The sequence below is a fragment of the Lycorma delicatula genome, chromosome 12 (assembly GCF_047948215.1).
Source record: "Lycorma delicatula isolate Av1 chromosome 12, ASM4794821v1, whole genome shotgun sequence".
Lineage (NCBI taxonomy): Eukaryota > Metazoa > Arthropoda > Insecta > Hemiptera > Fulgoridae > Lycorma > Lycorma delicatula.
The window spans coordinates 47,703,530-47,725,887 of NC_134466.1; the positions used below are offsets into that span (position 1 = coordinate 47,703,530).

Genomic DNA, 22,358 nt, shown 5'->3' on the forward strand with positions numbered 1-22,358 from the left:
TCACAGAAAGCTTTGACAACTGCCTAAATGTAGCCAAAGAAGGGTTATGTTGCAAAGAAGTGTTAAGTTTCATTGTCATTCATTAAATAATAGTTTTTTACGATTATTTACTGCCAAAAAAATGTCATAACTAGAAAAAATTTACTATTTACATGTCAAATAAAATAAGATTAAAATCTTATTACTTTGTGAAATTAATTATCTTAAGAGAACCCCGTTTTGGGGTTACCTTGATTATAATGTAACACTACATACTTAAGTTCTCTTTGTGGAGACAAAAGGTTTGTCATATTACTCTCAACATATCTACTGTTGTTTGAAATATTTCTTTAATAAATATGAAACTGGTACTTATACAATGTTATGCACTTCATAATTAAATGTGATTTAAGAAGAGTAAATCTGTAAAAACAATTAGCCAAAAGCAGTAATTAGGATCAAAAATTAATTAAAAAGCTTTTTAACGGAATTGTTTAGTTTTATCTATGTATCAGATTACATGTTATTTAAAAACCTAAAGCCAATGTAATTCTTCATCATATAAATAATTAATAATATCATTGGCTTTATCCTATTAGATAGATTTTTTTTTTTATTATTCTTCAGATCATATATAAAAAAATTTTATTTTATGAAAACAGCTACTTTTTTTGCTTAAATTTATTACCTTATGTGCATTTATCTGCCTATTTATTTATTCTCTCCTGTAAATGGAGACCTACACCATAATTATACTAACATAATTATTTTATCTTTCTATTGAAAAATGACAGACTTGTCTGGGATTTAATAAACTTTCAAATGTTTGCCAAAGAACTATCACTCGGTCATAGATTTTTTCAATCTGATTTAGTTTATATTTAGTTTATAAAGCTGGTTTACCTAAGTAACTACAAAAATTTTATGTATAGTAATGCTCATGTAATTTTTCAGATCTGTTGCGATGAAATCTCTATCGTTAGATCAATTGTGTAATTTACTGAAATATACAATATTGCGAATGAAGGGATACACAGGAGTGAGTACAAAATTTAATTAATACATGTGTTTGTATATATTTTATTTTCTTTAGTTTTGGATTTGAATTTATAATAGTATTATTCTGTTATACCTTTGTATCTAAATTACTATTATTGAATAATAATAGTAACATTACTTGACATTACTTGAATTGGTGACATTACTTGAATAAAGCATTAACAAGCAGGTTTACTAAGAAAGTAAGGAGAGAAGTGAGATTTTCCTTCTTTTTTTTTTGTTAATCGAGCCGAATATACAATTATATATCAGCAAGACAGTGGTGGTAGATAGTGGCATTGTTCACTGTACTGACTATACAATGAATATTACTAAACAAAGAAACTCTTTACTAATAGGATTTGTACATTGCATACCAATGTATATCAATACCATTGATGTACATTACATCTCAGCTGTGTGAAAACAATGTAACGGATAGTCAGTCATTAAGCAAAAAATTAATGAACTGTGACAGAAAAAAAGGTGTGGTGTAAAATTATATGGAAAATAATGTATTATGCATGCTATTTCCCCTTTTATTGTTATTTTTGTAAAACGTATATTATTGTTTATTTATTTATTTTTTTTAACTAGATTCAACAACTTTTTTAATTATGGTACTTATCACAATTGTTATTTGAATTTTATTTCTTACTTTGTGAAATCTAGTTGTTGAACCATCATCTCTTGGTTCTTATACAATTTTTAATGGTAAATTACATGTTTTGCATTTTCATTGTACGGTAAAAATTGAAGCTGAAATAATAAAAGAATTCAATGATATGAAATATCACAATTTAAAAAAATATTGTGTTTTATATAACAGATTTTGTACTCTTATGGGATACTCAAATTAAATATGAACTTAATAACAGGACTACCAGTTGACAAATGAAGGATGATTTTTATTCTTGGAAGTTACTAAATTTGGAATTTTCTTTACAACTGTCAAAATTTGTTATTATTACTCATTGGAACATCTATATCTGTGTTCATATTGTATGAACGATGCATAATTTTATACTTATCTTTAGTATTTCATTTAAAAATTTATTTAACTAAGAAAGGTTTTATAATAAATTAACCTTAAAAGTAGTAAGTGTTGCAGCAGTGATATTAGTAACTGTGGTTGTATGGTAACATCGCAATGCTTGATTAAATTGTGCTTTTTATTCTTAAATCATGTTTATTGCCAGCAGGTGTTTCTATCTCATACTGTACATTCTGATTTTCTTTTTAGAATACCGATGTGAGACTTTTGTTTTTAAAAAATTTGTGCGGCTGTGTTTTCCTATTTTGATTTGGTTTTTGTTGTTTTTTTTAATTTTCTTTTAAAGTTTGGTTAGAATGTTTCATTTTGTATGTTTCATTTTTAATTGTAAATATAAATATTTTATTTTAACTACCTGTAATGTTTTTCTCTTGTGAAAGATAATAGATTAAATGTATATGTTTTACAATTATCTGAATAAAATGAGAAGCTTTTTATCTATGTATATCTGCATATAATATATATTATTTTAATGAAATTAATCTTTTTAAGATTCGTATTATTCCTCTGTACAGTTAAATTATATTTAAATTCTATTAAATAAACCACCTTGTACAGAAAATTGAGATAAGACATATCTTACCTTAATTTTGCAATGAAAGTACTTTCAAGGGATCCCGCATCCTCAGTCATGATTGAAATAATTCCATTATTGCATAATAAAAATTTAAAAATCAAAATACCAAAATAATGAAAATTTTATATTAATTTACATGAGTGCTGCTATCTGTTAACAGTTTTTATACGACCATCTCTCTCAAGCACTGTCCTGATGGTTTATAAAATTGAAATTTTGTTTATATTTATAAATAAGTAACATTTTTCTAATTTATTTAATTTTATGTCATCTTTATTAATGTATAATATTTCTAAATTTGTTTTGATATCAGATATAGAATGTTTATTGTTTATTAGATGATCTGCTGTATTAGATAAACTTAATTTATTATTTTTGTAATTTCTATTATGTTCAAAAAATCTAGTTTTAAAGGATTTATTTGGTTTTCCTTTATAAATACCATCACAATCATTACATTTAATTTATAAATTACACACAGATTGTTCATTTCATTATTTTTGGTTTTTTAAATATTTTCTGCTGGTTTAATTGTGTATTTATTGTAAAGTTTTGGTAATGATTTCATTGACATTATTAGTGTATAAATACTTATGTATATTTTTTCACTCTTTTGTGTCTTATTACATTGGTTGTAAGGTAGTTTATTGTGTTTTGATAGTTGTTTTCTTATAAATATTATTAATTAAAGTAGTATCATATCTGTTTTCAACTGCTACATGTTTTACAATGTTAGTTTCATTGTTTAACTTTTCTTTATTACGTGTGTATTTGATTGCTCTGTTAATTATATTTGTATAAGTGTAATCAAATTAAGGTAAGATATGTCTTATCTCAATATTTCAGTACTAGGTGGTTTATTTAATAGAATTTAAATATATATATATAAATAAAAATTTGCATATGCATTCATGATACTATTCAAAATTTCTAAAATGGAAAACAATCTAAAATAATAAATTTCTAAAAGAATTATAAATAAATAATTATAGAATTCAATACCAACTGTAGTTCATTTGCAGGAATCTAGAATTGATTCTTGGAAATTAATATAAGTTTAAACTTATCTAATTACTGTGTTTTGGCAGCTTATATTTCATATAATATTTTATATATATATATTTTTTTTAATTCTATTAATATTAATCACCCTTTTTGTTTTTTTTTTTAACCTCCGAGACCACTCTTAGGTATTGGTTCAGAGGATGTAATGAGTGATTTGTAGCGTTTGTAAAAATGCCATGGCTGATTGGGATTTGAACCTGGAACAGCCATATGAAAGGCAGAGATGCTACTACTTGTGCCACGGAGGCCGGCTAATATAAACCACCTTGTACAGAAAACATCGAGATAAGATATATCTTACCTTAATTTTATCATTAAAGGACTTTCATGAGATTCCTGTATCCTCATTCGTAGTGGAATTCAGTTAATTAAACTGCATATTAAATAAAAATATTAAAAATACTAGAGCAAACAATGCACATGGTGTGCAATGATTGTTACATTACTTTAAAATTACAACATGTGCATGGTCTGTTTTAGTATTTTTTTAGTTTTTAACATTTTAATGTATTTATTCAACGTGTAGTTTAATTAAATGAATTCACTTGAGACTGAGGAAGTTGAATCTCACAAAAGAATTTTAATGATAAAGTTAAGGTAAGAAGTCTTATTTCAATATTAATAATTAAAAATATAATTTAACAGTACTGAGGAATAATATGAATCTTAAAAAGAGTAATTCCAATAAAAATAATGTTATATATATATATATATATATGTATATTTCAATGTTTGTTAGAGACATAATTTTTTAATTCATTTACCTGCATTGAATGTATGTTTTGTTTTTAAAATACATTGAGGAAATATTACCAAAAATATGTAATGGATGTTATTTTTAAATATAATCTAAGCCCTATTAAAATTTTACATTTAATTTTATGTTTACATGAAAATCTTATTGGTGTTTATTTTAGTTTCATCTTTTTCATTATTCTTTTTAAAATCCTGTATGGCCTTTATAAATTACAGATTTCAAATAATACAGGATTAAAAACTAAACAAAAAGAATATATATGAGCTTTTAACTAAACAGATGTATAATTGATAAATATATATACTATGTGTAATAAGAATTTCTATATTTAGTCAACATATTTTCTTTGTTAATAAATTATCATGGAGATATCATACAAATAACATTTCAAGATTTATTAGGAATTACATAGTTTATAATTATTGATTTATTTTCAGTTGAATTAGTAGTTAATACCGCAAGAAGAGAAATTAAATTTGGTTAGTGAATTTTGACACTCTATAACTAAAAAAAAATGTTGTGTTCAAACTATAAATCAGTTTTAACCATCTTGCTGTAATCAGATTAGAAATTTTTAATGTAGTAGTAATGTCCTTGTAATTAAAATTTAATACTGCCATCGTTAAACCAATTCTATATAAGCACAATGTCATGGTTAAATGTGATAAATTAATTTAAAAAAATAAAAATAGTATAATGTTGTACATACTGCTCATTGAAAAGGGATAAATGAATTGTGGGACAAGAAATTAAAAGATTTAAATTAGTTAGCAAATCTTGTATTAAAATTAATTTCTTAGCAGTCTTGATTCTCAACTGGTTAACGTGATAATTAAAAAGCAAGTATATGCAGTCAAAATTTTTCCCTATATTAAAAAATTCAATTTGATTAATCATTATGAAGTAATCAGTATTAAAATTAGAAATGCTAAAAGTAACAGCAGATACTTGTATAAATTTAAATCATATGCATTAATATTACATCAGTGATAATTGTTTTATTTCAGCTGCAAGTAATAATAACCATATTTTTATAAATAACAGAATTGTTAGTCATAACACAATACTACAAAAAAAAAATTATGTATGGTGACCTGATAAGAGAAATATAAACCACTATCAAAAAATGGCATAACCATCTTTAAGATAATAAACATCTGATGTCTAGTTTACATATGAAATTGAGGAATGAAGTGGTTTTCTGATATCTTTTTCTCTGAGCCAAACATATTGTTACACTTCAGTATGACAATCCCATTTAAAATGCAAAAAAAAGGCAAAATCTCTTTCTCTTTCAGAGAAAGAGATTTTTTGAGGTACAAGAGTTCCTATTGTATAAAATAAATATGAAAATAAAACAAATGTTTTATGTGCATTACTTACAAGGAAGACTAAGACATTATATAACTGTAAAGGAAAAAATTAATATATCCTTTTGTCAAGACAACAATGCATTATATAGATTTCTTTACACAGTAGGGTAAATAAATAATTAAATATAATTAATTAAGTTCAAGAATAACAAAGGACCCAAATGTATCTCTTGTCCTTCACTTGCTAGTATGTAAATAACAGTAAAGTTCTGTAGTGTAAAAAAAAAAGATAATGACACCTACAATTCAAACATTGTAATATTTATTTTCGATTTAGTCTATTATAAGTGTTATCATAATGTTACAGTTTGATAGATTCACGCCATCTTTAAGAGAAAGTACTATTATCTTAATTCTAAAGATCTATAGTACATATATCATATTTAGATAAAAATAACCACAACTTTATGCTAGTATTTTTTTTATTTCATTATTTGCTGAATTTGTATTTTTATTTCTGTAGTATATTAATTTTTTTTTTTAATTAATGCATATTTATTTTTTATTTTCTTTCAAAAATATTGATAAAAGTATTAGTTTCATAAAATTAAAATGATTACAGGAATTATGCTATGAGAAAAAGGGGAAAAAATTATGGATTAGTTATTACTGAGGGATATGTTATTATTTAGGTGTAAAGTTGGAAGATCAGTACATATGAAGGTTGATGCTGTACTGTACAGCGTTGCCACGTTTATTTTTATTACATCTGCTTCAGGCAGGCAGGCTGCTGCTGCTGTTGTTGCTACTATTACTACTACTGGTTAGAACGTTTCACATCCCGGAGGTCAATCAATAATTCTCTCTTCTCTTTCTCTATCCCCTTCCCTCTCACTCTCCTTTTTCAGTTCCCCTCTACTCCTTCCCATCTGTTACTCCCTATTTAACATTCTGTTCTCTCCCTTTCTTTGAAAATATAATATAGGGAAGAAGGAGTTAGGGGGGAAAACATTACTTATGTATTATGATGCAATATGTGTATTTCACAATTTTGCCACCAGATATCAGTAGTTACTGTTAAACTTATTTCATGATACTTTATTTTTTAATTATTATTATTATTACTATTTAATCACTTTTAGCAATTTATTTTTTCAATTTCTTCTGCTTGTATTTGTCCTTCGCTATTATAATTGTACACTTAAAATTGTTTAAGATAGTATTTGCACATCTTACAGTAATTTGTGTTTCTGTATCTCTTTTCTGTTTGATGTACATTGAATTTCTAAAATATAAGTTGATTGAATCAGTTTTGTTGCAAAAAATATTATTAATTTATATACATTTACAAGTTTGTATTATTTTAAATTCACCTTCAATGATTTAAAAAAAAAATTGCCATATTCAAATCGGAGTTCTTTGAAAAGAAAAGCGTTTGTTTTACTATAATTTTTGTAGAAAATTAATGAAGGATTAATCTATTTACCATTTTATTGTATATAAAAAATGAAACAAGTAGCTATGTCGAAATGCACAGAATGGCACATTATATGATTGTAAGTCAGTATGTCCAGGGCAAAGTTCATGTAGAAATTTCCATATGAGTTTGTACTTGTGATGTTAAAACATTTTCTATAAAATAAACCAAGCAATTAGTAGGTAGGTAGTAATACATTTTCTATACATATTATGGTATTTAAAAAGTTTTGAAATTCAATTATGGTTAAATTTCTCCTCTTTTAATTTATTAATTATTTTTTTAAATTCATTTTGGTCTGTGGTGTCTTGATATTTCACTGCAATGAAAACCGTGAACTAGATGTCAAAACCATGCTATGTGGTAAATAATTATAATTTTAACTGTTATAATTAAGTTCAGTTAGCAGTGTCAAGGAAGGTAGTCATATAAGAAAAAACAGTCTCAAAATCTGTGTGCACCGAAACATTTAGTTTAGATGGATCTTTTTTTTTAGAATTGGTTTTGATATTAAATACTAAGAAATCATTATTTACTACCCTTGTGTCCCAAACGGCAGTTTCTGTGATAGTAAACATTTATATCAGAAATATCACAGATAATTTTTTTTTGTTGTCTTCAGTTAACCGTCAATATTTTCTTTTTTGTACAAATCTAATTAGTGGTGCAGTCATTAGCATATTGGCTTCTAGGTCAGCTGGTTTTTGTTCAGTTCTAAAACTGAACTATTTTGCATGTGGGAATATTGATTAAGTTATTTATAGCAGATGAAAAATGCCAAGCTTGACTAGAATTTGAACCCAGAAAAATTTGTATGATAGAAAAAGGTGTTAACCACTCTGCCATAGAGGGTGAGATTTCTCATCTTCCTTGTTAAAATCAACAAAAAATCTTACTTAAGACCATTATAATAAAATTAAAAAATTTTGTTGTGGGAAATATTGGCCTTAAATGTACAAAACATTCCTGTTAAATATTCCTGGTGAAATTTGTTAAAAGTAATAAAATTATTGTGAAATAAAATTGGGAATTATTAAAATACCCCCAACATTTATCATTTATAAAACATGATAAATATTTAATATTTTTATATTATGATATTTATTTAATATTTAAAATTTGTGTTAATATTTTAACAATAAACACTTCTGTTCTCTACAAGCAGATTTCAAACAGAAATTTATGCAGTTATAATTTATTAAAAGAAATAGAATAAATAGGTTTTTTTAATAAAAGATTGTAGAATTACATTATTTAAGTTTACACCAAATTATTATTATATTGAGGTAAAATTCAATGAATAACTATCATTCATGAGGCTAGAATCTTTAATTATAAGAATGTCACGTGAAAATAACTTTGGACTCATTTAGTATTTTATACAGAGGTAGGTATAAAGCCAAAAATATCAACCATTTTAATCTACGGTTAAATTTCATGTATAACGAATATTATTAATTTTAAAAATCATTTTATTTTATCGGTTTCCTATTGGAGAATCTCTGTTTTTTTACTATTAAAGCTGTGATACTTTGCTCATTAAATAGCTGCCAAATTTCCTCATCTTTGTGGATGAGACATTTCCTTTCTAGTATAAATAGAGAAAAAAAAACCTGATGTTATATATATGTAATAACTATCTTTAATAATAATATTATGCTATTTTCTATATTAATACACATACATCTCTGTACGTGCAGGAATGTTAATTTGATTAACAAATTGTTTATGATTATATTTGGGTTTAATTTTTTAATAACTCAGATACCTCAAATTGAAATTACTGAAACACATTTCTTAGTAAAGTAAAGAATAAAACAAAATAATAAAAAAATTCTTTATCTTGTACAGAGGTTTTTTGAAGTTATTTTTGTTTTAAAAATTATTCTGAGTAACTTTTATACCATACACATTAAAAAAAATGAAGAGGTTTTAGATGAAATGATAACTGCATTATTTATTACCTGATGACTCTGTAGCACCTGAAATCTCTTAGGATTAGTGAAGATCGAAAGGCATGAAGTGAGGTTAAAATGCCAGTAGTCATAACCACATTAAATAACCTGATTCATGAACATTGATTCATATGATATTGCAGAAATCTCTTTATATTTAGTCTTGATATTTTAGTAATTAATTTTATCTTTAATTTATTTGTTTATCCTTACTTATAGTGAGAAAGTTATCAGGAAAAGTTACCTTGATCAGACAATAAAAAAGTGTTCTCTGATGGATAGCAGTGGATATTTTTTTAGCAATAGCACATTTATAAAAATAAGATGATTGATAAGTTACATACAGTTTTCAAATTTTATTAAATATTGGTCTACACGATTCATATTAATGAATGAGCAAACAATGATTTGATAGTCTGTTAACCATTGATAACATGTCTTTTTGAAAAATACTCTCAATAGATAATATATTTATCATGGAAATATATTTGCTTAGCCATAAAAAACTTTCCATAATGACAGCAAAACAGTATAATTTGATTTTGTTTCAGGCAAAGTCAATTTGATTGTCCTACAAAAATTTATCACTTTACATGACATCTAAAATTCTATTTTTGTCACGAAGAGGGATATTTTCCACGCAGTTATCAGTGTTGTGTACCTGAGCTGCATAGTATCGGTTAATATTTTCATTAGCTGTTTTTTTTTTTTAATTTGAAAAACAAATCTCATGTTTTAGACATTATTTTCAAATTAATCAAAGATAGTAAATTTTGCAATGAATGAAAATGTATGTTCATATAAACAAAAAGCTTAAAATTGCTCTTATAAAACTATGTGCTGTGATAAAAAAAAATTTTGTTCATGCAAAATGTGTTATAATATTGTTATAATGTGTTATACATTCTTGTTGACTTTAATTAGTATAATAGTCAGCATGAAACGAAAATTGCCAGTGCTGTGGATAAATTAGTGTAAATTATAAACCTTTTGGTAGAGTTAGTTTCTTGGGTTTTTTTTTATGTTCATTGTTTCTCAGTTAACCACTATGGATCAGTTTGTATTTAGGCAGTGTATGCTTTCTCTATTTTATAAAAAAATATTTGCATACTATAACATTGCCAGTTTTTATTTAGTGTCATATCATATTAATTTGTACCAAAAGATAATAAAGTGAGAAATATAGAGCAAGTATAAATTTTTGCTTCATTACAATTTATTGTTCGTTAGAGTCTAATTACTTCATTAGTTACAGTTTGTTGATGTTAAAAAGAGTTAATTATAGTTTTGGGTTATTAATTTAGATGACCTTGTTTTATATGCCATGTGGGTAGCATATTCACGTAAGTTGTTGCTGCCTCTGCTTGATTCATTGTTCTTTGTTTTGTCATTCTTTCATACCTTAATAATTAATTTAAGATTATCTTTCCTCTAACTATTTGGTAACTATAGTTTAATTTTACTTTAGTATGTAAGACATTAACAATGAAGCAAAACATTTATTCCCACAGTAAGCACTGCATTAATTTGTTACTTAAAAATGTGTACATTATCTACACCAGTCTTTATTACATCTGGGGCAGATATTATTATAAATTGTCTGAGATATAAGTGGGAATAATAAGAGTCTGCTTTCTCTGAGTGATGTAATATTACTTGGATATTAAAATCATATGGTGAATGGAATGATGTTTATATGACAATAACAACTTACATTTTGTTAGGTCGATGTGCAGGGTTATTTCAACTAACTGAAGAAGACAATGGAAACCTCTTCATTGTTCAGTTTTCCTTGAAAGTTGTTATTGTTTGAAAGGGTTATACCATTTTCAGGAGTTACTGGTGTTTTTTTTTTTATTTAATTGTTTAATTTCTATACTTTTTCAATAAAATAGTAGATTTTGTATTCTATGTCATGGAACTCCAGCTAAATACTTATTCTTTCAGGTATCATTTTATACCTATCATCTTCCATTAAAATTCTGTAAAATGTTTTGTTCAAGAATTGTTAGAAATTGTAGTAAAGCGTTTTAACTCTTTTCCCCTGGTAATTTTTATTAAAATAAGTTACCAGCTAATTAATTAAAAAAATTGTCCCCTTCATATTAGAGTTGGATTTTTTTTGTATTAGAAGTTCCACTCAGGTTTTTATTAATATGACTTTTCTATATAAATGATTTGAAGATATTTTCATATTCTGATATTCAAAATATTTTCAAGCCATAATCTAAAAAAAATTAGAATATTTAATGTAAATAAGTAATACAAATAATTGGATTCCAGTGAGCCGTAATTTTTACTTAGTAACATTCTTTTATGTTTTTCCCTGCATCCCTTTCCTTATTTTTAACAAGATCTAGATTTCTTTATGACTTATCCAAATAGGCCTATACTTGGGTTAACCACATTTTAAATAAAACCAAAAAAAAGTAACTAAAATTAACTATAACAAAAGGAAAACTGCATTAATAAATATAAAATGAAACTTCATATATTAATGACTTTTAGAAATTCACCAAATTATTAACATCCAACTTTAGCTCTTAAATTTGGTCCCAGTTTCAAAAAGTAAAAATTTCAAGAATCGAAAAGGGTTATTTTTTAGTGCAATTTTATTAAGTCAGATTTGTTTTTTTTAAGTTTTCTTTTAAAAGTAATTTTTTGATTCTGCACATTGTTGGAAATATTACAATATCTGTATTATGAATTAGATATTGTGTATGAAAAATACAAATTATAATAAAAAATCTACAAACATTGTTTTTCTGAACTTTTCTGAATTTTTTGTAAAGTTTAAAACTGAATGGTTTCCCTAAAGTTCGTAATGCTTACAACTTAAGTCTATAGTCAAAAACAATCAAAAGTTAGTAACATTTTTAAATATCAAATGTTTTGGATTGTGGCTTTCATGAAACTTTCTTTTTAAAAATATGTCATTGTTGTTATTGTCATCAATTAATGTAGGTAAGTATTATCCGGCATTTACATCACATTCATAAGGAAGAGTGGATAGTTTAATTTTAAATTGATTAATTTGGCTTGATTAATTTTTTTTTATTTTTACAGTCTGAATGGTTTTGCAAAGCTGTCGACCAAACAGAATTTCCAGAATATCGTAATTTTGTTGTTCGTCCCATGGATTTAACATTATTAGAAAAAAATATAAAACAAAAAAGATATGGAAGTACAGAAGCATTTTTAGCCGATACTAAATGGATTCTACACAACTGTGTTGTGTTTAATACTTGTAAATATCATGTTATTATTATTACTTTTAATTATTTAAAAAAGTGTTTTTGGAAGATATTATTCCATATTTTATCATATCTTCTAATTTTAAAATCATTTGTCTTGTATCTTTTCCTAAGTCAGAGTACTCAATGTGTTTCCTCATTTTCATACCTGATTTCTGATTCAAGTACAGTTCTTTAGTTAATCTTAATATTTTGAATCTATTCTTTGCCTTTTTATTTCATTAGTTTATCTCATTTGACACATTTTAACACTTGTTTCATTATCTATAAAACATATACTTCTCTTAAACTCTTTCTATATACCTCTCAATAGCTCTTACTGCTCCAGTTGCATCTTTTATTCTCTTTCTTAACAATTTACATATTATTCTTCTCTTATCATTTCCTTCATTTTTTTTTGTAATCAATTTTGGTGAAAGTAAAATAAAATTATTGAACTACTTGTCCTGTGATTTTGATACTACTTTACCAAACCTTTTAGAGCTTAAAAAGAAAATTGTATGAAATGAAATAGAATAATAACAGTATTTATTTACAAAGCTGGACAGTAATGATGATTAATTTATACTTTTTAGGTAGGTACCTCTTCTGTTATAAAACAATGTTTCAACTTTCTAATGGAAAGGAGTTTAATGTTAGATAATAATGCTAACAATGGCATTATTATCTAACCAGGAGCATTTTGGAGCCATCCTTTTTGAAAAAAAATAATGTAATAAAAATCTGTTTAAACTAAATTTATCAATTTACTTCTTATTGTGTTTATATTATGTTTGTTTTATGTGTATTTTTGCTTTATTTTATCTTACAGTAAACTTTTATCTTTCTTACCATTGATATTTAATAATAGATTCTGACATTGTACTTCAATGTTATCAAGTAATTTTTGTATTTTGACCCGTGAATAAATCTGGATGTACTTAGTGGTTTATAAAATTTTTCCTTGTTTACAAATGATTATTTATGTTTCCATATTTACTGTGTAGTGTTTGTGACAGTTTACTATGTAGTTAAATATTTAAAGAATTTTGCATCTTTTAATTTATAAATCGAAATAGTAGCTGAGAGAGTGATGCTGCTAAACTTTACAGTTTAAAATTAATACCTTTCTAAGCCCAGAGTATAAATTGGTTCGCATCGTTTTGTTAAACTATTGAAAAGTTGTAAAGATTACTTCGAATTCAATCTTACAGTTAAGAAAAGAGAAAAAAGGGATTGAAATATAGAGAAAGAAGAATAAAAAGTATAAAGGGATAGAAAATAAGAAAAGGCAAGCTGCAATAATGAAAGATGTAGGAAGATTAGGTAAGATGTAAGCCTGTTCATTTCTTCACTTTTTAATTTGACTTTGCTAGGAGCACTAAATGGGTAAAAAAACAGATGAGAGAAAAGTAATATTCCACAGGAATAAAAAATTATTAAAATGGAGAAACACGTTATACAAGAAGTCACAAAATTTTGAAAAAAAATAGAAAAAAATTTTTAAAAGATGTAGAAAGAAAGTAGATATATAAAGCAAATTATCATAAATTAATAAATCTTATGCGCACAAAAAGAAATTTGTGTAGATTTAGGAATGAGAAAAAAATTCTTTTGAATGTTGTAGATAATTTAAAACTAATCTGTCAAATTTGATTTATTATTTATTTTAATAAGTCTATATTGTGGTATCCTTAACTGCTATTTTGTTTCAGATCAGTCAAAATTATCAAATATTGCCAAATCATTGGTAAAAATTTGTCGACAGGAAATGGCTGAAATTGAAAATTGTCCTGATTGTTATCTTAATGCTCATACTAGGAAAGAGTCTTGGTTCATTGAAGTCTGTGTAAGTTGTATTTTGCTTTATTTTATTGAATCTCTTCTTTTTTTTATTTATAAATTGCAGTTTAAAAATTATCTGTAGGTTTGTTATAAAGTAAATTTCATTATGTGTAAGTAAGAATTATTAAAGTTTATATAATATTACTTTATTTTCTATAAAGCATTAGTAAAAAAGTGCTATCTTACTTATTTTATGATTCTGTATCTAGGCAGCTGCCCTAGATAACTTTTCGATGCAACCCACTTCCACATAAACGGTTTTTTTTTGTAGAGCAAACATGTGTTAAAGTATAGTAAGAATCATAATAATAGAAAGCATATATTTCTATGATATTATTGAGCTCTTTAATTTTTGAAAGTAGAACACTTTAAAAATAGATGAAAATGTATTTAAACAGAAAACACATAAAGAATATGGATGAGCAAATTACTTAACCCTTTTATGAGTTGAATTATAGATACTGGCATAGACAAACGTGTTTGTTATAAGTTCTACAGTTAAATTATAGTTACAACTTAGCTGTTACTATTTCTTACTGTTCATATTTGTAAACACTTAATATTTTATTATTTTTTCTAATTGGTTAAATTTTTCTAATTTCTAAATTTTCTGTATAGTCTTGTTCAGTTTTCTTTTGATAATTGAAAGAGAAAGTTAAAATTTTAGAGAATTCTCCTTGTAATTTTCTATGATGCTATGATTCTACGATGTGTAGACTGTGAATGGCAACCTACCTATTCGTACTTCTGCAGAAGGTGATACTATTGAAGCAAATACCGAAATATTGAAATAAATATAAGCAATATCTGTAATTTGAAATTACTAATGGTACTAAATTTGTTAATTACTGTAAAACTGAATTAATGCAATCACTGGTATGAAAACATATTTTCATAATTGCAAGTTTGAGGTTAATAATTTAAAAAAGGAAATAGAGAGTTAAAAAGTGGACACTTATAATAAAAAATAAAATTGCCATGAATAATATTACCCTCATTTAAAAAAGAAATTTCAGAAATTAGATTAGCAAGATTTATGGAATAAAGTCAAAAACAAATGAATTACACATCTCCAATAATTATTGATTGGAACTTGGAGAATTATTATGAGGGATGATATAGAGAGAAAAGGTTCAAGGACATATATTAAAGATTGTGTAGATGTAAAGAAAGAAAGGGAAAGTAATAAAAAAAAATTCTGTCAATCAAAATTGAGATTGACAGTTCAGAAGTTTATTTGAGAAAATCAAAATACCTAAAAAGGTTTCATAGTATACTTACATGGAGAGCGGAATCATATTTAGAACTTAGTTAACAGGTTTTTTTTTTGTGTTTGCGTGTGTATCTCCAAGCACGTGATGCATGCATTTTTTACACTTATTAATATTTATTAATATAGTTTTGATTTTGAATATTTTTAATATGGTTTTTCATTACTAGAATAAAATTTTTGAAGAAATAAGAAATTATACCTTTTGTGTATGCACACAATCATTAAAAGAGACAGATAGAATTCCTGTCTGTTCTTAGAAATTTCTAGATTATAAGATAGGTGTTTACTAAGCTACATTAAATTGACTGCAGATTTTTTTCTATTTGAAGTACAGTCATGTTTTATTAAAAAAATAGTCTGGCATACTATCTAATTAATTGTCTTCAAATTAAATGTACATATGATGTGCAACAGTAAAGATGTATGAATGTTGCTACCCTGTGCAACATTTTGGGGTGGTAATAACCAGTTAAATGAAAAAAATATTATAAAAAAGATTTGAATTTGAAGAGCTGTGATTTTGTTTGAATGAATGGATAACTGTACATTAATTTCATTATAATTAGAACCCCTTCTATGTAAGTTGATAAAAAGTTATTGGTAGTTGTACAGAAGAAATTAACTTAAGTACGCTGCTTTTAATTATAGTTAATATCTAATTCATACAATCTTGCAAATATCATCCTCAGTTTTGTCACTGACAAGGTAATCAAGGGGTAAATTTCTAGACTCAGAAAGAGAACTTTTGTACTTATGTACGTACCTTCCTCAATTAAAAAAAATTCTCTGTACCTCATAAATTTGAGAATTAAGGTTTTTCACACATTTGCTTTACTTAAAATAAAAATTTTAATAAAATATATAAATATATATACACAAAATCCCTTTCAAAGAAACATATATAATTTTCAGATTATTTGACTGGTGAAAATAAAAACAGAATTCTTATTAATATAGATCCAGAAATACTTCATTACGTGTTATAACTAATGAAAAAAACGTTTCCTAATTTTTGCTACTGTAGTAAAGTGATATAATATTGTAATTGTTGGGAGCCAAACTGTAAGACAAAATTGTAGGTTTGATTCTATTTGTTATTTGAAAGATTTTTAAAAAAAATGTGTCCCAGAACTATATCCAGTAGTTCTAAGAAAATTGTTCTGAAAGCATAAAAAATTGGAGTAAAAAAAGAAAAAAAAGACTTTTCTCAGTTTGGCGTAAATTTATTGTACTTTTTAAATTGCCAATAAAAAAATTAAAGTTAATAAGATATGTAGAGAATTTTTATTCTTAGCAAAGTCAACTGAAAAATAAAAATTGTTTAAATTATACTTATTTATTTTTATTTTTTTAATTTAATATTCCATAAATAATATTTTTGAAACAATGTTTCAACAGTAATGTTTGAAACGGTTCAGTAGCTAACAAAATTATTAAACCATCATTCTTTATTAAAGCATTATGGTAAATGTGTATGTAGTTTTCTTGTAAATGTAAGTAGAACCTCTTTGGAAATATTTTTCTGTAAAAATAAAAAGAGTAAATGATTTTCAAACATGGTTAGGAAACACTGCATATTTTTGTAAAGATACTAGGAACTGAATATTACTTATTTTAATTATTTTGTTAGTCATAGAAAAACTATTAATCAGCCTCTCAAATTCACCTGACTTATTTCTCTTAGTCTGCAATGGGATTAAGGAAATTCTTAATTAACTAAATTTTCAATAAAATCTTTTTAATTGAAAGAAGCTTTAATGAATATTCATTAAAGGTGATAACTATTTTTATAATATTGTTTTCTTGTATTATTTCAGAGGCGGCCACATATTATTGTTTGGGCCAAATTAAAAGGTTTTCCATTCTGGCCGGCTAAAGCGATGCGAACAAATAATGAAAATCATGTTGATGTCAGATTTTTTGGAGCCCATGACAGGTATTTTGAAACTCCTTTTAATAATTTAAATTGTTTATTTATTTTATAAAAAAAATCTTTTCTTTGAAAACTGTTATTATTTTTAATAATTTGTGTTCCATTGTTTAACATTACTTGCACTATCAGATCTAGAATATAAATACGATTAGTAAAACAGAATAATATACTTATATTTGTGTAAAGATGATTTTCATTAATAAATTAAGCATGGGCTATTTCCAATTTACAGAAAACTATATAGTGCTTTCAGTAAATTGCAATAGTTCTTTGTAATAAGAAGAATTTAATGGTAATGAGTGAGCTTGTTTTTATATTAGAGTAATACTAATCTTTTAACCTGAAAAGCATATTAATTTGACCTGAGAATATTGCCATTATGTCATTTTTTTGAGTAGCATTTATAGAAGTTTTATTCGTATAAAATCTATCTTTTTTATTTTAATTCCATTAAAAATAATTTTTTGAAGTTTTTCTTTTTAATTAAGAATGAGTGTTTCTGGAGAAGGTATCTATATACAACACTATCTATATACAATCTATATTGTATCTATATACAACACTATAATTATTAGTATACGACGGTACAGTCGTACACTAATACCTTGTCAGGCCCCTTGGAGTTGATTATCTCATCCCAAATCTTCTTTTTCTTCTACCATTTAATTCTTATTCTATTTTTGTTTTCTTTGCTATATAATAGTGAAGTGAAAATAACAATTTTGCTAAAATATTTTAATCCTCTAAAATTTATCACATCTGTTTGTTTCTCTTTTTTTTAATTGGGCTGTCTGATAAATGTGTTTAAAATATTTAAATACACATATTTCTTAAAAGGTCATTAGATGTTTTTTCAAATGTGTTTACTTCATTTATCTGTATACTAGGTTTGATTATTTAACATGTAGATAAAGAGTGAATTTTTTTCTTTTTGCAGTGTTTAGATAGGAGTGATATATTATCATACATTATGTTAATATATTTTCTCAATTTGAAAACTAGTTATAAAAAATGATTTTTGTTGTTATTAAATAATAGTCCAAATAAAATAAGATAAAAATAACGTAATTACTTTATTATTTTTATATGATGTAGTATTGAAAACTGTTTAGGACAGTTTTAAAATTACTTATATGTTTATAATATTTTAGTTTTCTCTTAAAATATTTAAAATAGCCAATCGATTACTATTATTATTATTAAGTACGCTGTAAGCATTTAAATATGTCTACTTCAACTAAGTACTTTTGTCAAATTCACTTTCTTTTAACTATTAATATTCGTTGCAGTTGTATTCCAATCACATCAAATTAGTCACTGAATCATTTACATTACAAGATTTGCAAGGAGTACAAAATATCCATAAACAGTATTCTAATATTTTGACTTAGATGATTTTTTTAAATCAATCATTTATTTGAATTTTTTCATACACTATAATCAGACCTTATAAACAATAAAAAATTTGTTAAACTACATCCATTTACTATCTATTAATTTATTTGTGTTAACTATAATGCTTTATTAATGTGTTAACTATATTTTTGTGTCTTTTTCTCAGGAGTCATTGTGGTAGGCTAAATTTCTAAAATATTTGTATTTGATGCAAGAAATTTTTTTTTTAAGAATTAAAGATCTCTCAGTAAAGTTGATAAAGATTTTATTTTTTATTGGTTTTATTAGAGCTTGGGTTCCTGTTAGCAGTGTATATTTATATAGCCGCAACCCTCCAGCTGCTGCAAAAAATAAAAAGAAAAACAATTTGGATGAATGTATTCTGGTAAGTGTTTACTACTTTAATGATATATGTATTTATTAATGAATGTGTAAAATAGAAATATTACTAATACAGCCAAGAAACTAAATTGAATTACTTAGAAATGTAAGTCGATTGTACTAATACAAAAACAAAATTTTCATCGAATAAATGAGATACTAACAATTTTGTACATTTATTCTTTTCATATTATACCAGGAGATCTATGAAATAAAAAAACATTATTGATTCAACAATAAAACATGTGAAATTAAGACAAAAAAACACATTGTCAATTAAGTATTTAATGACAAAGCTGATTGTCTGATTAGTTTTCAACTTTGACTGGTGACGATTTGGTCGCTCCTAGGATTGCCTAAAACCATTTTAGCCGAAAGAGAAAGTCTGTTTTCAGCTTTAACTACAAAGGTTAGTCAATCTGCAGTTTGACTAGTCAAATCTAGGAATGACTGTAAATTGGCCTTTGACTGTAATATATATATATATATATGGCACCAAATTTGGCAACAATTACCAGGTATAGAATGCAATATTCAGAGCCCCAAGTTGAAAAAAATAGTATATCTTTGTAGTTAGTTATTTCCTTATTTAACAACTCTCATATTATTCTTGGAAATGGTTATGTCATTTTCTGGAATGACCATTGTCTCTTGGCAGTTTTAATATGTTTTTTGTGATTATTATAATAAAAATAAAACATTTTTGTTTCATTTTTCATTAATGATTTCTTTTTTTAGGAAGTTGAGCAGCATATCAGGAAGCTGCGTGACAGGTATGGAAAATTTGAATATGCTCCATTTAAGACTGGTTTTGATCCTGAGAATGAAGATGGTCAATTAAAAATGTTATTACCTGGGGTAAGTTGATCTGTTATTAAAATATATTCATTTATTTATTAAATTATCAACAAAATTTGATAGCAAATTCCAGTCATATTTTTACATTAGAGCAATATTGTCACAAACATTAGTAGAACGGTAATGTGAAGTATTTTTCAATGAATACCGTCATTATGCAGTTTCTCAACTGAAATTGACCAGTGTTGTTTAACTTTCATAATATACAGCAGAAAGATAGAGGGCAGGTTCAGGTTGTTGAAATAAAAGATAAGTAATAGCAATGTAATATAGGCATATGAAATCGGGTCTCCTTGGGTGAACTTACATCTTATTAAAATTGTGATATTTGACAGTGCTGTGAAAAAGGTTTTTAGTTAAAAGTGATGAAATTCCGTCAGTGTTTATTTATCTTTCAGATGGGATTAGCTGATTATTTTAAGAACTTCTTGCCATGTAATTCTGGGAATGATTTATGCTTTTCTTAAGGGAGATTCTGATACTATTCCTGGGTGATTATTTTGTATTTGGGGAAAAAATATCATTACAGCATATATTTGAACTGATCATGGCGAAAAAAAGCCTGCTTTTTCTCTGGTCACACTCTGTCAATGATGTGTATATTTCACATGCATGCTACCATTCATTTTAGCAGGAAAATATATGTTTACTTTTTATTTTTTAAGGTAATAAAAAGTAAAAGTCTTTACCTGTTTTCTCTCTTTGTTTAATTTTTTCTTATTTACTGATGTTGTTTACACCTCTTTTTATTTATTTTTAATTTATAAATTTAAGTAGATAATTTTTTATTAATTATACTTTTTTTTTGCAGTTTAGTTCAACAACTTCTAATGTACCTAATAGACGGTACAGTCGTATTGCTGGTCCAGTAAAACATGTTGAAAATTCAGAACAGCTGGACCATAAAGTTGTCGAAGTAAGTAACCCAGTCGTACACTAATTAGTAAGGCTATTTTTATTACTAAGAATCATATTGCCATACTGTATGCTACTACTCTTTAATAAAGGTGTTATGTTCGATTTAAAAGATAAATACAGACTGTTCGATTTTTATTAATTATACATAAAACTTTAGCCTGTTGTGTTTTGGCTTTGTTGATTGCCTTTAAAAATTATTCTTATGTTTAATTTGAGATTTTTATTTGGTAAATTTGAAAAGTTTGTTCTGTTAGAGTCCTGATTACCTCATGTGCTCTACTTTGGTTGATTTACGCTTATGAAATCCAGTCACTTAAGACTGTTAAAAAGTTTTTAAAGCTTAAAAAGTTGTTAAAAAGCATTACTTGTTATAGTGTTTTAAGTAGAAGTGCCAAATTTCTAAATTACTAACTTTTATGCTTTCAGTGAAGATAATATATCTAACTATATTGTATTCAGTTAACTTATAGAGTGAAGAATAAACAAATGTTGCCTTTGTGAGGGTTCATCATGATTCTGCTGAATCATGTTCCTTGTATCCGTGCCAGTTCACAACGTCTGTATCTATATACAACACTATAATTATTACTCGCATAATTAGTATAATAGTATATTAGTATAAAATATATAATTAGTCAAATAGTAGTCATGCAATCAAACATTTATATAATGTTATGTCTTCTCAGTTCTATTAAAACCCTCACTTTTTGTTCTCATGTTCAATTTTTGTGTTTCTGTTATTTATGTACTATAATGTTATTTAAAGTTAATATAATGCAATTGTTTTAAGTTTACTGGAATGTGAGTATAATGTGTTCCTAGATTTGTGTCTGTATGACTTGTCTGTTACCAATTCAATTGATAATAGTGGACGATTACTGATATTCCCTCTGAAAAAAAGGCTGCAAAAAGAGCCCTTAAGTCGTGTTTAAAAACACATCATTTTAAATGTTTACAAAAGCGAATTACAGGGTAATCCAATGGCGTTAATTTTGGATGTCATAAATAAACTGCTGCTAATATTAGTGAAAGTTGTGCTACTTCAGTGTTCAATGTGATTGACGAGTATGAATCTACTAATGAATTATGGTCCTAAAAAATCAAAATACCACTGATGAATTAAAGAAAAAATTGATGATTTCAATAAAAATGTGATTTGTAAAAAATTACACGGATTTTATTTATTGAGAAATGGTTTAGTTTGCGTGTGACCTCCTCTGGAAGATTATTTGGTTATCATATGTAAAAAGAAAAGAATTTCACCTGCGTCAAAGAATATCACCTAAATGTGGCTCAGTTCAAAAGGA

At 25.6% G+C, this 22,358-nt stretch overlaps 1 protein-coding gene across 1 annotated transcript in view; it reads left to right on the plus strand.

Moving 5' to 3' along the window:
- The window catches only part of Zmynd8 (Zinc finger MYND-type containing 8), a 186,878-nt gene that overhangs the window by 112,246 nt on the left and 52,274 nt on the right, over window positions 1–22,358 (plus strand). Inside the window, exons 6-12 of the mRNA XM_075379370.1 lie at window positions 934–1,018; window positions 12,282–12,462; window positions 14,164–14,297; window positions 17,384–17,502; window positions 19,183–19,279; window positions 20,014–20,133; window positions 20,945–21,049. Of these exons, the coding sequence (XP_075235485.1) occupies window positions 934–1,018; window positions 12,282–12,462; window positions 14,164–14,297; window positions 17,384–17,502; window positions 19,183–19,279; window positions 20,014–20,133; window positions 20,945–21,049 (841 nt within the window). The remainder of the gene's footprint in view (window positions 1–933; window positions 1,019–12,281; window positions 12,463–14,163; window positions 14,298–17,383; window positions 17,503–19,182; window positions 19,280–20,013; window positions 20,134–20,944; window positions 21,050–22,358) is intronic.